Consider the following 16,210-nt stretch of genomic DNA (forward strand, 5'->3'; position numbering starts at 1 on the left):
GTGTTTTTCCCCCATAAAAGAAAGAACATTAAGTGAGTATATGATGTTTTTGGAATAATACTGGATACGTTTGAAGGCTCAGTTAATGTAAAAATGTGTCTTTTAAAGCGTCATGAAAGCAGCAAACCATTTTTACCCAGAACCACACTCTAGAAAAAAGGCAGTCCGGATAGAATCTTTCAATAAAAGCTCAATCCACCCGAACCACAAAGAGTTCACTGGTTTCACCTTTCATCGTGTGATCCCAGCAGTTCAGTCACGGGGCCATTCACAAACTAATTCACGGACTAATGGGTATTAATTCATATTGATGGGTACTGAAATCTAGTGCTTTCACAGAGACGGGAAGAAAAGCCATGCAATGATGAACTGAGGCGGGGGAGGGCGGAGACGCAGAGCACTTTCGGACAAACTTTCCCAGAATGCCATGTTCCACAGGATTTCCTGTAAAGGGTAAAAAGGGGTGGGGTCGCAATTTCAGGGGGTGTAGGGGGCGTGTCCTCAGGTCTGGTCCAACCATTCAGCTCGTTTGGGGGCCTTGCACGTGTGTATGTCCACAGCCTCCTCGCAGTCCTTACACTCCACGGCGCAGCACCATTTGAACTTGCACTCGCACTTCGTGATTTGCTTGACTCTCGTGGTGTCGTAGCCCCGGCCGCAACACATGACCTCGCAGCCATCTGTGCCGCGTGATGTCTTATTGCAGACCCGCCCAGCCGTGCCCAGAGAGCCTGCACAAGAATACAACAGAGTTAGCTAATAACATGTTTAAAGTGACCTAAAGCTAGTTTCTCTGGTCTCCTATGGTTTACTTCACTGCCAATTATTTTTCTGAAAATGTAGTTATTGGAAAGTTATTCGATAATCAATAAATAGTTTTTGCGTATCAGTTGTTTGGAAACGGACTATCTTTGGATGTACTACTGGTGTCATGTAATGTAACTTTAGGCTTAATGAATTCTGAGGGACACTTTATAGACAACCGAAAAGTAATCAATTAATCGACAAAACCAGTGCAGGTTAATAGTCTTTAGTCACATCCGAGTCTTAGCGTCACATCAGGCCAAGCTGATGTTTCACTAGTGTCTTTTTATTATCTCTGCCTCAAGAAATGGAGTGGACCTCAAATATTTGTCAGAGCTGGACCTTAAGTAAATGTGTAAATGATAAATGTCACAACGTTTGAAGGAGGGTTTTCTGACATCAATATCAGACCACAGAAGTTGTAGTTGGACTTAAACTCTCTATTTGTGTTAAATTTTTTGATCTACAGTAACATGCTAGTCACCATAATTGAATATATCAGAGTGTTTTTCTGTCCGGCTATTACCTAATTCAGTGGCATTTTTCTGTGTCTTATGTGAATGTCATCCCCACAGAGATTAGCGCTGGTGTTTTGTGTGAGAAACTCCCTGTTTGAACTGCTACCTATCACAACAAGCTGCCCATAGAACAACAGACCCACACACACAACTATGCAGTGTTGGTAGAGTGGCCTATAGTTACACTGCTTTTCCCAAGCCACTGCTCCCTTTGAAGCCACCCTGGGTGTATGTGTGTGTTTCTGTGTGTGTGTGTGTGTGTGTGTGTGTGTGTGTGTGTGTGTGTGTGTGTGTGTGTGTGTGTGTGTGTGTGTGTGTGTGTGTGTGTGTGTGTGTGTGTGTGTGTGTGTGTGTGTGTGTGTGTGTGTGTGTGAGGGTTAAATGGACAGTGAAGCGTGACAGACAGACAGGCTCTCACACTCTGAGGCCCACACTGCCCTCCAGCTACGCTTAGTTCAGACAGGGAGAGACTGTGACAGACAGAAAGAAGTGATTTTTTTTTTTTAAATTAGCTGTGTCCCTAGGCTGTGGATTCCACTGGGAAGGTGAGAAAGAGGAGGAGGAGGATGGATGAGAGAGAGGCAGACAAAGAGAGCGAGGATGAGGTAGAGCAGGACAGAGCTTCTAAGTGATGGAGGTTGTTGATGTCAAAAGTAAATCGCAAAAGTTTGTCGGGCGGTGTTTCATCCATCAAGCAGTCAATCCCAAATAGTCATAACTGATTAGGTGAGTTGTCTTAAGGTTGATCTACACATTATCTCGCCATGGGGTTTCTTATATCTATTTGTGTGTGTGTGTGTGTGTGTGTGTGTGTGTGTGTGTGTGTTGACAGAGACTGATAGAGGTCAGGTGGTCACAGAACGACCATGTCCCCAGGGTACAAGGATATTAGCTTCCAAAGACATCACACAGGAGGCCTGCTGTGGTATCTGACTACCATTACACACACACACACACACACACACACACACACACACACACGCACATAAACACACACACACACACAAAAACACACTAGTCATGCATGAACATATACACAACATACACATAACACGCCTCAAACATAACACAGTCGGGGCAATCCATCAACACCCATGAGAAACTGCCTCTCTTGTCTTTCATTCCTGTCCCCCTTCTCCTTTTTTACGTTTTACCTGCTGATTTGTCTTGTAGGCAGTAATCCGGAGAGTTTTCAAAGTAGACCAGGTCGTTCTTGGTGGCCTTCCTGAAGGCTTTGTTAGCTACAGCGAAGCCCGTCCCATCCTGATTCATGGTCACCTCGATGGCCCCATTGTATTTCCTCCGCAGGTAGTCGCCCGTCTTCCTGAAGTCTGACATAGCCATCCAGCATGTCCGCAACGTGCACGAACCACTCACGCCGTGGCATTTGCATTCCAGCTTCATGAATCGTTTCACTGCCTAAATACATAAGAGCAAAGTGGGTATTTTTTTTGTTTTAGTCATCGTGAAATGTGGTTTTATGTGTTAAAAAAAGCTAGGCAAAGGCTAAGGCAGGAAACATTTTATTCAAAATTATAGAAATATAATTAAAACATATTTCTCACTGACATTTTTTTTTCCATTGTTGGGGTCAATTGGCACTGCTCTTATCACACACTTACTGTTCTGCCACAGCGGTTGTTGTGTAGGTTCATGAGTGCCCGTGCGTCTCGGACAGTCCTCTCCTTGGCATCTATGAAGGCTTTGGCAAACTTTATCCCGTAGTTGATATTATCGCTGCAGCCGCCCCAGTCAAACTCTCCTCTCTCGTCGCTGGCCCGTCCACGCTTGTGCGGGTCGCAGTTGCACGTCTTCAGCTCCCCCTGGCTGCAGGCACGAGTGAGCGCATACACCACTCCCGCTGAGGAGATGGCGTAGACGAATGCTGCTTCACGACTGCCTGAGAAAGAGAGACGGAGAGAGAAAAAGCAAAAGAAGACACAGAGAAGTTAGACTGAGGTACAGGTTTGAATACCAGAAATCTATTATTGGATACAGAGACTGCAGTTATACTCGTATCATGGGGAACACTAGATTCTTCAAGTCATAAAGACTTAAATTTGTTCAGCCCGGATTTGTTAACGTGCAAACACAGATGTACAATAATGCCATGACCGGGCCTGGGCGTGAGCCATCGGGGCGTGAAGGTGCAGCTGACGGGGGCATATCAGGCCCGATGTAGAGTATAGGACAGCTCTGTTTAAATATTATCATGGAAATAATCCTAGCTGTGGGTCTCTCCTCTGCTCACATAAATTGTTTAAATACAGACACAGTGATACCCCATTAATCAGCGCCAGGGTGATGTCATGACAGCATTTTCTACCATTGCTGTGCTATGCTAGTCTCCTTAGTTCCTTAGAATATGACTCATCTGTTGTGTTGCCAAAGAGATGTACAGGATTAGATATAGTGTTTGGTCACAGTTGCGTTTTGAAGCGCCCGAGGGAATGGATGCCACAAAAAAAAACGTAATTTTAACAGCAAGAGGTAGAAAAAAATGTGTCCATTGAGTCAACCTAACAGGCAAACATATATTTTTTATAAATAACAAACATGATTAATAACTCTTCTGTTTCATATTAATGTTAAAGCTATACATATTACTGGAGAACAGCCTCTCTGCTGCAGCGTTGGTACAATGGAAAGCCATTGTTGTCCGAAACGCCGCACAGACACTGGATCAAGTTATTTTCTTCATCTTCCAGTTGTCTGGGAGTTAAAATGCTTCAGTGTGAGTCAGTCAGCTGGTCTTGTTGGTTTATGGTAGTGTTCTACACCACTAATGTGCTAGGCTCTAGGTGATGAAGTACAGCATGTCCATACAATATTTCAGTTAAATCTTGTCAAGCTAATATTTTTAAAAATTCTAAATGTTCCCAAATTATTTTTTGATTGACGATGAACTACAAAATAACAAATTTGTTGCCTGTGCTCTCGCTTTTTTCACGTAGCTAACATGACTTCATTAACGTTCAAATGTCTTATGTCACAGCAAGATATTTCAACAGCTTTCGGTTATGGACCCTCTGGCCTCATTACGACCTGACGACCATCTAATACAAATGATTTATTCTAAAAATAATTATATAAAGTTCCATGAAATGTGCTTAGCATGTAAATACTCTCCAGCTGATAAACTCTTTCTTTATTTGGACCCTCCTGAACCACCGCCCTGTCTACAAGCGTTTATCAGTTGTCCATCTCAGACACATCTCACATCCCCATATTTGAAGAAAATTGAGATTTCATTTGTAAGCCATATTGGCCAGCCTTATCTTCTACTTTATTTAATACAGCTGTCTACACAGGGCGCATTACGGCTCCAGTTTCACTTGCATTTCAACCCGTAACTGTGACCCAAAGCGTCTATGTATTGGTCTCTGCCAAAACATGGGTGACAACATAGCTGCACTGTTACTGAACGCATCCTTTGCGTGAGAAACTGCGGTGCTGAGCATGTTGCTTTCACCATGCAGCCTGTGTAAACAACTGAAATGTCGCAAAGTTGGAGCATAACGTTTGATAAAAAACGGAATTCCTCAAGTACCAGCACTTCACAACAACCTTACGACACTATCTGATTTAGCACTGATTATAAGGATTGAGCACTTTTGTATCCTAAAAAAATTACACATCTTCACTCTGAAAACCAGCTGGGCAGCAAAAAAGTCTGTGATCCAACCTGCTTGCTCTGTATTCACTGGAATGTCCCGTTCCATGTGTTGGGTGAGTAGAAGGGTGCAGTGGGTGCTGTTGAGTGGGGGATGTATGTGGAGGAGGATGGAGAGGGGCATTGCTGGTCATCGTTCAAACCTGCGCTGTTTGTCTGACAGTGAGAATATCTTTCTAAATATTTACATCTGCATTACTGTTTATTCCTCTCCACCACAGACACACACGCAGCCTGTATCTCCATATCTGCTACTTTTTTCCATGCATCATTGGCCCCTACACATGCTTAATATGGCTGAAAGAGGGACAAAGAGAGTCAGTGACGTCAGATACCCAGTTTGTGGAGACAGGTATCTTAATTTTGTTCAACCTAGCACTAGTCACTTACAGGTGCATCACTGCAACCATGCTCTGCATTGAACACCAATGTAGCTTTGCTATCGCTGTTTTTTTACGTCCCCTCTGTATTTAAAATGAATAATGATTCAGCCTGTCAGTAGTTATAAAACTCTAAATAAGGAAGAATAATATTGTACAGTAAAGGCACTGATAAAATATGTATGTCAACATGGATGTGCGCCTGTTTGCATATGTGCATAGGTATGAATCTGTCACAATGCAGAGATGTTTGGCAGAAGTGGAAAAACAAAATGAGGATAAGCCTACGTCTCGAAGCCCTGGTGTTTATTGACGAGGCGAAAGGCATTACAACAGTCCATTAGCGACTATAAACACCGAGCACAAGCATACGAACGTGATTATGAGAAGGAAAGGATGGAGAAAGAACAGAGCGAGGGGAGAATGACATAGAAGAGAAGGGGGAGATAAGGCAGTAAAAGTGATGAAGAAGAACGATGAGAACGAGGAGTGAGATAGTAGCAGATGGGGCTCAGGTTCATGGCTCAGTATCTGTATCCTTTGGCCCACGGAGTCAGTGATCAAGACAGACATATGTGTAGACACACATGGACTTACTCCTTAGCAGGACACGTCCAAACACGGTGTGGTCACGGTCCAGTGTGCTGCAGTTCCAGCGGTGGTGTCTGAACTGGTGCTGGCACTCTCTTATCCACTCCTTGGTGCCCTCGCCGATGGCCTGCATGAGGTCTGGGTGTCGCTGGCACAGTTGCCGCTGCTTGTTCACCAACCCTGGGATGTTGTCGCAGATCACACGTGCCCCCAGTGCACCAATGTACCTGATAATTTAAAATAAATAAAGATAATGGTTTGAACTGATTCACATTTAACATGGATCATGTATATTAGAAGGATTCCTATGCAAACTATTGATGGTATAACTGGAATCGATCAGTAAACACATCCTTAGATGGATGTGGATGTGGACACGTGGATACATGCACAATCAAAGGTGGTTAGGGGCGTGCTGGAGCGCTGCTGGAGTAACAGTCCTCTCCCTGAGTCAGAGTTCACTACACTTAACAGTTTAAGGTTTGCAGAAGGAGGGGAGTGGAAACCATTTACTCCACTCTCCAAATAAATAAGCACTTAAACTCTCCCCACACGACCCACATGTGTATGTGTGTTTAAAAGCCTTTCCAATGGGATCGTTGAAATTGTGTCGTCACAAATCAGAGCCCCGGCAAGTCTGGGGGCCGCCAATAACCCTGTCAAACTAAGACACTTTACTCCTCTCTGTCTTCGGCCTGTTCGCTCTCATTCTCGTCTTACTCACAGTTCTTTTGGCATGCTTCTCCCAATCTTTCTCCCCGCCCTTATGAAAAAAAAGAAGAAAACTCTTACTGTATCCTATCAAGATGAATGCAGCGTTTGAGCTGGCAAGAAACACTTTTTACACACATTTAACCCTGAAGGTGGCATGCCCTTGTGTGTGTGTGTGTGTGTGTGTGTGTGTGTGTGTGTGTGTGTGTGTGTGTGTGTGTGTGTGTGTGTGTGTGTGGATGAGACCTCTTGCAGCTCGGTGGCTGCGGGGCTTTGGCGGGTCAGCGAGGTGAGGTCACGGAGCGCCTAGCTGTGTGCTTGTGTTTTACGAGGCCGGGGCGAGAGGATGGAGACTGTAAGGCTCCCCAGAGTGGGATTAGAGAGGAGGAATAAGAACAGAGTGCTCATCAAAGGAACAAACCAGAGCAGCAATTCACACTTAATTTTCTCTCTCTCCCACTCTCTCTCTCTCTCCCTCTCTCTCTCTCTATCTCTCTCTTTCTGTGAGTCAGGAGGACCTGTGGATTTTTATAGGATAGTAAATCATTATCCGCAGGTCTAAAACAACACGCAGTAAAGCCATGCGACTCTACTGTGAATCATATGAGAAAGACAATGTGGGCGACAAATGAAAGCTTCTATTGACTTCTGATGACGCTGCAAAACATCTTCTGGTATTCCATTGTTGCCCTGTCATATTCTAAAAGCACTGTTGGATCATACAAGGACCACCAACACAAACACTAATAACCAGATCCCCTTTTTTCATGAATTAAAACAAAACTGCCAGAAAAGTCAAAGTTCCAACTGTTATAGACTTTTACCTTATAGACAAATACTTGTAAACATTCTTTGTTGTTTATATTTCACAAGGAAAATGTATTACGATCTTAATATCATGTGTTATGATGTATTGGTATGACATTACATACGTGTGTTATGAAATATTTGTATTATATCAACACACATTTTTGCAACACTTCCCAGATATATCATGACTTAATGTACACCTAGAGAAATTTGATGACCAGTTAAATTCGGTACCTCGCACACTAGATTCCCCTCAAAGCCAATCATGCCCAGCTAAAGCCTACACACACGCACACATGCAAACATGCACACACACAAACACACATGCACACACGCACGCAGGCACACACACACACACACACACACACACACACACACACACACACACACATACTCTCTCTCTTTGCACTACTCCCCATAACTGCTTTTAATCTACACAAACTATTAGGCATTCCATCACCCCCATACCCACCCACACACAGACACTTCTCCTATAAACACACTCATGCACACAGATATTTTCACTTATGTTGTTGCGCAGGCAGTGAGATATTTTTTTCACCCCTCACCTATGCTCTAGATGGCTGGTTTTGGGGTATTTTAGTAAAGTAATTTTGTGCGTGTGTGTGTGTGTGTGTGCGCGCGCGCGTGTGTGTGTGTGTGTGTGTGGTACCTGGTGAATTAATGACTGCTCTGCCCTGTCGAATAGAGGCTCCAGCTGAGCTGAACACGCGCTCAGCCAACAGGGCCGACATAAATTACATTTATCGCTCTACTATTATTGCTCAATGTGGCAGGCCAACAAACGGACACGAGGAAAGTGCATTTTAGAAACTCAATCCTAATGAAGTTTGAATCTAGTTCACAAACTCATATTTGAGATTATTTACACTCCTTGGTGTTTCTTTAACTATTATTTTTTCTCCAAATCATTTTTGCCTCATATTAATTGATGACAGAAAAACACATGTAGAGTTTTTCTTTGCAGTAATTTCCCCATACAAATTACAAGTCGAAGCACTCATTCGTGACAAATAATAGGCTGTGAAATCTCTTTTTTTAATACGCCCCAGTGCGTTTGGATTATTTGCAGCAAAAATGCACAAGTAAGGACAGGAATTATAAAGTTTAAAAGTGTTGCCAGCGACTCTCCACAGCAACAACACTGATGAGAAAAGCACTGCCGGCTAGACGGTGAGTCCGCGATAATACATTAACTGATACTAACCCTCAAGCCTCCTAATGGTCTTGTCTGTCCGCTGTTCCGAATTAATTGGAACGGCGTTTTGCTTTTGGATAGGAGTTATTGAAATAGTCATCATAAAGTTTAATTAGTTGGCAGTTTGAATCCCTGATCTGTCTTATTTAAGACCCACAGCCACAGTACCGTTTCAAATGATTATAGATCATGATGAGCGTTCAAGTCGTGTGGCATTTCCTTACTTTTCATTTACATTTAGACTCTTGGTCTAATTAAGCTCCTAATAGTAGATACAGTAGACTAACACTAATTAGGCTATTATTGTTCTTTTTGAAATTATGTTATTAGGCTACTTCATCATTTCCTCTTTAGGGAAATACAAAAATTCCGTTCTCATAAATCTTCGGCAGGCAGGTAGGCCTGTGGCTGTGATGGATGCGTACAAGTACTCACCACCATGAAGAGTCCACCCGAGGCGTCACCACCAGCAGCAGCAGCAGACACGCACAGTAAATCCTAGAACTGGCACCGTGGTTTTGGCACGAAGTAGACCGGGATGAGAGTTTGGCTCCCGGCGAACCGCAGCTCCGAATCCGTGCTGCCCGCAGGCTCAGAATCCTGTTTAAACCCAGCATGGCTCAAACCGCCAAAAGTTCCCCCCTCCAAAAAAAAAAAATCAGATTACGGGAGAATAGCCCACTTAAACAGACGAGGTTTGATGTGACTGTGTTGTAAGGTTAAACAGCCAGTCAGTTGGTAGGCCTCATTATCCAGTGTGTGGCTCCATTTTAATAAGGCGACTGTCATGAGTGTGAGGAGCGCCTTTTCTGTGCCATGTGCGCAACGGATCCTCACGCTCTCACCGAGCACGTCTGGCTGTCGACAGGAGTTTTTACCTGACGAGACGTGCAACAAGTGTCGGCTATTTATTTCACCTCTCCAGTCAGCTCCTCCAAACTCGTATCCTTGGCTTTTGATTGGTTGAGATGCAGGAATAAGATCCGAATCACAGCTTTTAAGCCACAGGTTGGCAGATGCGAGACTTGGCTGTGTGACTGTGTGCTGAGTCGGATGCTCGCGCCGGACCTCTCCTTTATCAGCGCACTGTGGACAGAGTCAGAGCGGAGAGGGAGAGAGGGGGGGGGGGGGGGGAGAGATGAGGGAGGGCTCGCTGCTGACAGCTCCTCGCGCCCATTGGGCAGATGCAAGGGGTTACAGAGTTTGACTATAGGAAAGACACATATTCAAGAGGGATGGATACAGTGGAGATGTTGGAGCATGCGGGGCGATGATGCCGTTTAGTTTGAGACTCTCCTATGAGAGATTTATCTGTAGCCACATGCAGAAATTACTTAAACTAATGAGGGCGCCATAATTTTCGGATGAAACAAGATATTAAAATCTCAAGAAAAATTTATTTTCCATTACTAAGCTAATATTGCTGCAAAATCAATCATTTCCAGGTAGTAAATAACAACAGAGTAGAAAAGAACAAGAGTGAATACATCCACCCTCATGTTGGAAATGATTAATATTAAGAATAAGAATAAATATCATCTTCACGGATGTGTATATGATTTTACTTCTACTCCTGCTGTTCCTTACGTACATACAAGTTTCTGTGGAACATAGACCTTCATGTTAATATCAATCGAGAATTTAAATTTGGCTAAATGTGGCACACTTTCATCATATTTTCAATTAACCTGGACTGTCCCTGATAAAATATCTATAGATAGAAATAAAGTAAACATGTGACATTGTTCAAGTTATTATTGTCATTAAAAAATACTTATTAAATATGTGTCATGCCTGCAGCCGTCCAACACCCAAAGCACAGCAGAAATGAGAGTCAGAGAAAAAAGATGGGAATGTGGGACTGGGAGAACAGAGCCAAAACTGCCCAGTGGAACAGCACTATGGTTTAAATATGAACCACATGTGTAAGAGAGAGAGAGTGCTGAGACAGCGCCTGAATAGAGCCTGCACAGACACACACATACACACAAACACAAACACACACACACACACACTGTACATTGTCCCTTGAGAGTGACCATCCTTACCATTCTTTACATGCGTTTGTGTGGGTTTTCAGGTCGTCTTCAGTCTTGACAGTAAACTGCTATCCATCATCAAACCTCTAAATTTTCCTGACACGTTAAAATCTAGATACTCAAAGACCTTTTACAAACTCCAAAATGCCACCACCATAGACTTTTACCTCTCAGGGGAGTTTGTGATATTGGATTAAGAATGCAACGGTTAATTCAGCTGACCCAGTAGTGGTAACAACAAGTAAACAAACCAGGAAAATCCCTATCGGAATTGAAACTATTAGAATTAGCTTTAGCTGTCGCAAACGGTTATTTCATCAAAAGCTTGAGAAAACAGTTCTAGTGTTTATGCCAAAGCTGCAGTTAGCACTAAGCTCCTTTTTGAGAGACATTTTTATTCCTGCATGGAGCTCAGAAGGCAGGCTGCTGTCAGCATGGGCACTTAAAAACATTTTCAGGAATACCACGCACTAACACACAGGCTACAGTGGGTACTGGTTTGTGAGAGGCCGGGAGGTGAGGCAAAGACGGTAAGCTCTGGTGAATATTTGTGCACTGCAGCTTAGCTCACAATTTTCTGCTAAATCAAAAGGAATTAGGGAAGCACAAACACGGCTGAGTTATGCTCTGCCTCACGGGGCTGGAGTTGGAACAGACTTTCTCTCCCTCTCGCTTTGTCTCTCTCCCAGCATGCGAACTTGACCCCAGCTTTCTCCTCATAAACAATAACAGAGTCAAGCGCCTTCTTGTCAGTTGGAGGAAAAGTTTGCCCTGATGTACGAGGTCCAATCTGGCAACCATCGACCTAAGAGGAAAAGTACTGACGGGGGTGGCTATGTTTGAATGCCTAACTGGGGTGAAGGAGGGATAAAGGTGAGATTTACAGAGGCAGCGGTTTTGCCTTAATCCAATTGATTTCTGTGTTGATACAATATAATCTTTTAGGATTATTACTGAAAGGAAAGTTGCAGGGAGGAAAGGTAATGGGCTGAATGAACCAAGGGCAAGCCGAAGGCATGCGCTGAAGGTGGAAGAGTTGGACTAATGGCCCAGTTATGTGTACCCTGTGTGGATAATGCTGCGGGCTGTCACCAGTCAGACGGCCAGCGGATGAGCTCAGGGTGTATTCCCATCCACTGGCAGGCTGGAACAGGGAGGACAGCCTGTCGTCAAACCTGGACACACAGGGGCACACTCTAGAATGGGCCGGCCTGAGGGAGGCACCGTGAAAAAGAGACAGGTGGAAATAGGACAAAGACAAAAAGGGGATCAACTGAACAAGTTAGGTAAAGACGTACTGTATCCAACATCACTTCCTTAGGATAGAGAGTGCTGTATGCTGTACACACCAAACCAAATTTTGGAATGTATGAATATAGTTGAGTGGACTTGCTCCACCTTGAACAACAAAATAACATAGGATCTTTGTCTTTCAAAACAATCTTTATGAGATTTTTTTAACCTGGTTCCCAAGACAACATTGAATTTGTGGTTAAGGTCGCGTTCAGATTGAATTTAGTCTGGTGTGAAAAAACGCATGCCGCGCATTCAGTTGCAAGCGCAACATTTGCCAAAACATATGTGATAATTCTGCTCATTAACTACAGCTCAGCATTCAATACAATTGTGCTCTCCAAGTTCCTCATCAGGCGCAGAGACCTATTAGGGCTTAACACAGACCTGTGTGACAGGATCCTAAACTGGTGATTAGACGCCACAGGTCGTGTTAAGTGTTTGAACACATGACCAATACTGTCATATTTCTCTGACAACGACAATTTCCATTATTACAAATATTTGCTTGACGACTCATTATAGATGGATTCAATGCAGTCATGAAGTGTGGATGTTAAGTAGCCGTGATGATAAAAGGACAAGGCCTGAGTGGTTGTTTAGATAATAATCAGATGAAAATCCAATACCATTACCTATAAAGCTACTGAAAGGTCAGAATACAACACAGACCCTAAAAATACACCGTCCTCCAGGGACAGACAAGCCACAAAGTGTGTGTGTACCAGAGAATGAGATCTGTTGTAATTTATTGTCCAGTAAATTTAGATCCGCCGACAGAGATGAACTGCCTTGAACAAACACAGCAGTAATGGAACTCCAGAAGCGTGTGAAACATTTGGCTAGCTCTCAGATAAGGTGTCGGCGGCCTGTTGTCAACCAATTTTCCCTGATGCAAAGGGTGCAACGAAAGGCATGGTCATATGCAAAAACCTGCTCACACAGTTTGTACCCTTACATCATGGTTGGTCTCTAAATGGCAAAGCTCTGCATACCTGTGATCCTCTATTTCTTTATCCCCAGGATAGCCTGTCATTAATAGACTTTATAGCTCCTGTGAACACACTTAAGTGTCTGTAAATGTGTTGGTGATAACTCTATAATAGAATGTTTACTGGGTCGCTGGGGGATGCCGTCATGCTGGACAAATTCAGAGCATGCACACACATGAATGCACACTAGCACACACATAGACACACACTTAGAATGTGGCTGTAGAGCAGGTGATACAGATGACATCAAAGGGATATCCGGGGCAGCTTGGCCTCTTTGACGTTTAACACATCTCAGACACTTCTTAGGTAAAAACAGGCATGCTTCACTGGCAACACATAGACATATACTGGGACAATGATACAGACAAGCAAAAGCTTATGCAGACAGAAATATTCAGGCATACATATTCCATATTAAATGCTATATTAATCTACTGGGATAAACTTCATTACAACTGCTTTTCCATTTAGTGAAATTAAAATAATCCAAATTGAAATCTACCTTTATGGATGCTGGTCATTTCTACCGCACAGTTTCTCCTTGCTCATTCTTGGTGGAACTGTGTTTGTGCTGAGTAGTTTCCTTTTTTAGTAAGGAACTGTCTATGTGACGCTGCAGGTCATGGGCAGCTGGTCACATGTTGGTAAGCTGAGGTAGCATAGTGACCTGTGAATCAGTGAATTGAACTTTGAAACACTGCATCTTTCTTTCTGTCTTTCCACTTTCATTTAGTATTTATTTATTGAGGAGCTGGGTGGAGATGTAGTTACATTATTATAAGTCATTGCCAGGTATGCTTCTCATGTGGCTGCTACAGAACATTAACCGCAATCAAAAACAGAAAATTTAAACACACACCGGATACCCACAAGGTTAGCCATTTACTTTAGGATGAAGGAGTGAGGATTTTTTTTGTGTGCACAATTGTGTTTTATATGTGTTCATATGCAGATTTGTTAGGGTGGCTGTCATTACAGTCTTTCAGCAAAATATTTTAATATTGCAATACAGTCAAAAACTGGTGACCTACGATTAAAAAAAAATCTATTTAGTCTCGCAGATCTAATCAGCGTGCTTTAGCTGCTCTTAGCATGAAAGCTCTGATAAACCACACTGAACACATGTCCATCACCAAACAGACAAGACTAGGGACTAGTTGATGGACGTGGGGTTGCATTTATAGTAACATCTCAAGAGACAGATACTTCCCTCAGGAGTTGGAAGAGAGCAAAAACAAAGATAATGGTAGAGAGATTATTGTAAGTTTAGGACTTAAAGTTCCCGGAGGAAGACAGAAACATGGTACAAAATGAAAGTTAATGTCGGTTTCTGTATAGGCTACTAAATGTATAAATTGGCAATGTCACTGTTATTTCGATAGCTTTTTGCATTGCACCCAAATTGTCAAAACAGCAATTAATACAGGTATCACCGAAGGAAACAATAATCATTAAAAAATATAAAAGAGCATCAAACACATTAGAGAAAAAAAGTATTTGTGGGAAGGTTAAAACAATGAGGCATCCTGTTGGTTATCCTGTCAAAGAGGGTTTAGGGCTGATGTTGGTTTTGTCTGCATGTGCATGTGGGCTTTGATTATTGTTCATAGCGCATACAAGAAACCCTGCTCAGGATTAAATCTTAAGCCTGTTTGGTGTTTGTTTAGTCTGATAAAACCTTACGTTACTTTCACATTTCTCTCCTTTAAGGCGTCTTAAAGCAGACCGGGGGGAGTTGGTGGGCTATATTTTGCAGGAGCCGGGGTCCTTGAGGTCGTTCCAGTGGATCCCAAGAAAAGGTAAAAACAGTTCTGACAATTCTGTAAGGTCCTGGTCAGCCAGTCCACGCATTAAAATTATTCAGAGGTAAGGTTATTGGAATGGTAAAGATAAGACTGCATCCAAAATACAATGATATACTCCATTCACATGATTCCGATATAGTCAGGGACATATTGTTAATGTTTTCTGAAGCCACATTGCATTGTTTGAGAACAAGTTTATTTTCATATTAAAAGAGAAGCAAAACACAACCGATAGTCATTGGTCATTGGCGATTTATTGTTGTTGTGTTTCTTCCAGGTGAAAACTAAATGATGATGTGATATGATATGGATACGTATGGATTACATTACTCCATTTAAATTATTAATATGAAAGCACGTTTATGAATTCAATTTCTCCACATACAGTTTTTATAGTAGGGGAGAACGGGGTAATGTGAGACACTTTTTACATGTGCTCCCCTCTACGCGACCTAAAATGATTTATCAGTCAAATGTACACATTTCCCATTAATTCAGCATGTTTCCTAGAAATGGGCATTAGCAGAATTTATTCAAGACAAAGGGCAGTGAAAATATGATTGTTTAAAAAAAAGGTGTCTTGTGTCTCACTTTACCCCCGCTGTGGGGTAAACTGAGACAGACCAGAGAAATCAAGGGGGTAAACTGATTCACTTACTTTTTCTACTCTGAAACTACCATAACAACACATGTTGTAACAGTTAGAATCCTGACAGCTAGCTTGAAAACCAAATATTCCAAAACTAATGTCGGACTAGTAACAGAATCATGGGGTTTGGTCAATTAAGCAAAACATTTTTCTAAACACTTGAAAGTAACTCTGATCAAATACAACAAATAATTAATATTCAATAATTAACATTCAAATGACAGATAGAACCAGTTAGATTAAAACACAGTCTGAGGGTCAGAACACAGGACCCTTAGAGCCAGCTAGTGTCTGGGGGTCAGAGCAAAGAACAATCAGAACCAGCTAGAACAGCCTGGGACTCAGAACACAGGACTAGACCCAGCTGTCATTTTCCATCTTTTGAGTCTTTGATTAATATTTTTCTGCATTTGTTTTATCGGATCATTCATTGAATAAAGACATATTACTTAGAGTCTGTTGATGTTAAAGGCCACTCTCCTGTCCCCCACATACATACGTGCCAAACCATGCCCTTGCTGACACCCCTTCAACCATCAACCCCCACCTCCAGCCCACATTGTATTTTGTCTTATTCAAACTAGTCTCCTTGCTACCTCAAATATAATGGATTCATTAAAAGAGGGCAGACACTGCCTCACTTTACCCCACAGCATTTGTCTCACTTTACCCCACTGCCACAATTTGAGAAAAAACTACCTCTCAGCAATTCAAGCTAATCTT

General features: G+C 42.6%; 1 protein-coding gene across 1 annotated transcript; it reads right to left on the minus strand.

The window, feature by feature from the left end:
- Nucleotides 1–501: 501 nt before the first annotated feature.
- Nucleotides 502–9,323, minus strand: LOC307252730 (protein Wnt-2b-A; the record flags this gene model as incomplete). Its single annotated transcript, XM_080030489.1, has 5 exons — nt 502–731; nt 2,477–2,741; nt 2,945–3,222; nt 5,973–6,193; nt 9,142–9,323. The coding sequence occupies 5 exons, from the start codon at nt 9,321–9,323 to the stop codon at nt 502–504; spliced, it is 1,176 nt and encodes a 391-aa protein (XP_079886615.1).
- Nucleotides 9,324–16,210: the final 6,887 nt, after the last annotated feature.

The sequence above is a fragment of the Ammodytes marinus genome (genome assembly GCF_949987685.1).
Source record: "Ammodytes marinus genome assembly, chromosome: 7".
Lineage (NCBI taxonomy): Eukaryota > Metazoa > Chordata > Actinopteri > Uranoscopiformes > Ammodytidae > Ammodytes > Ammodytes marinus.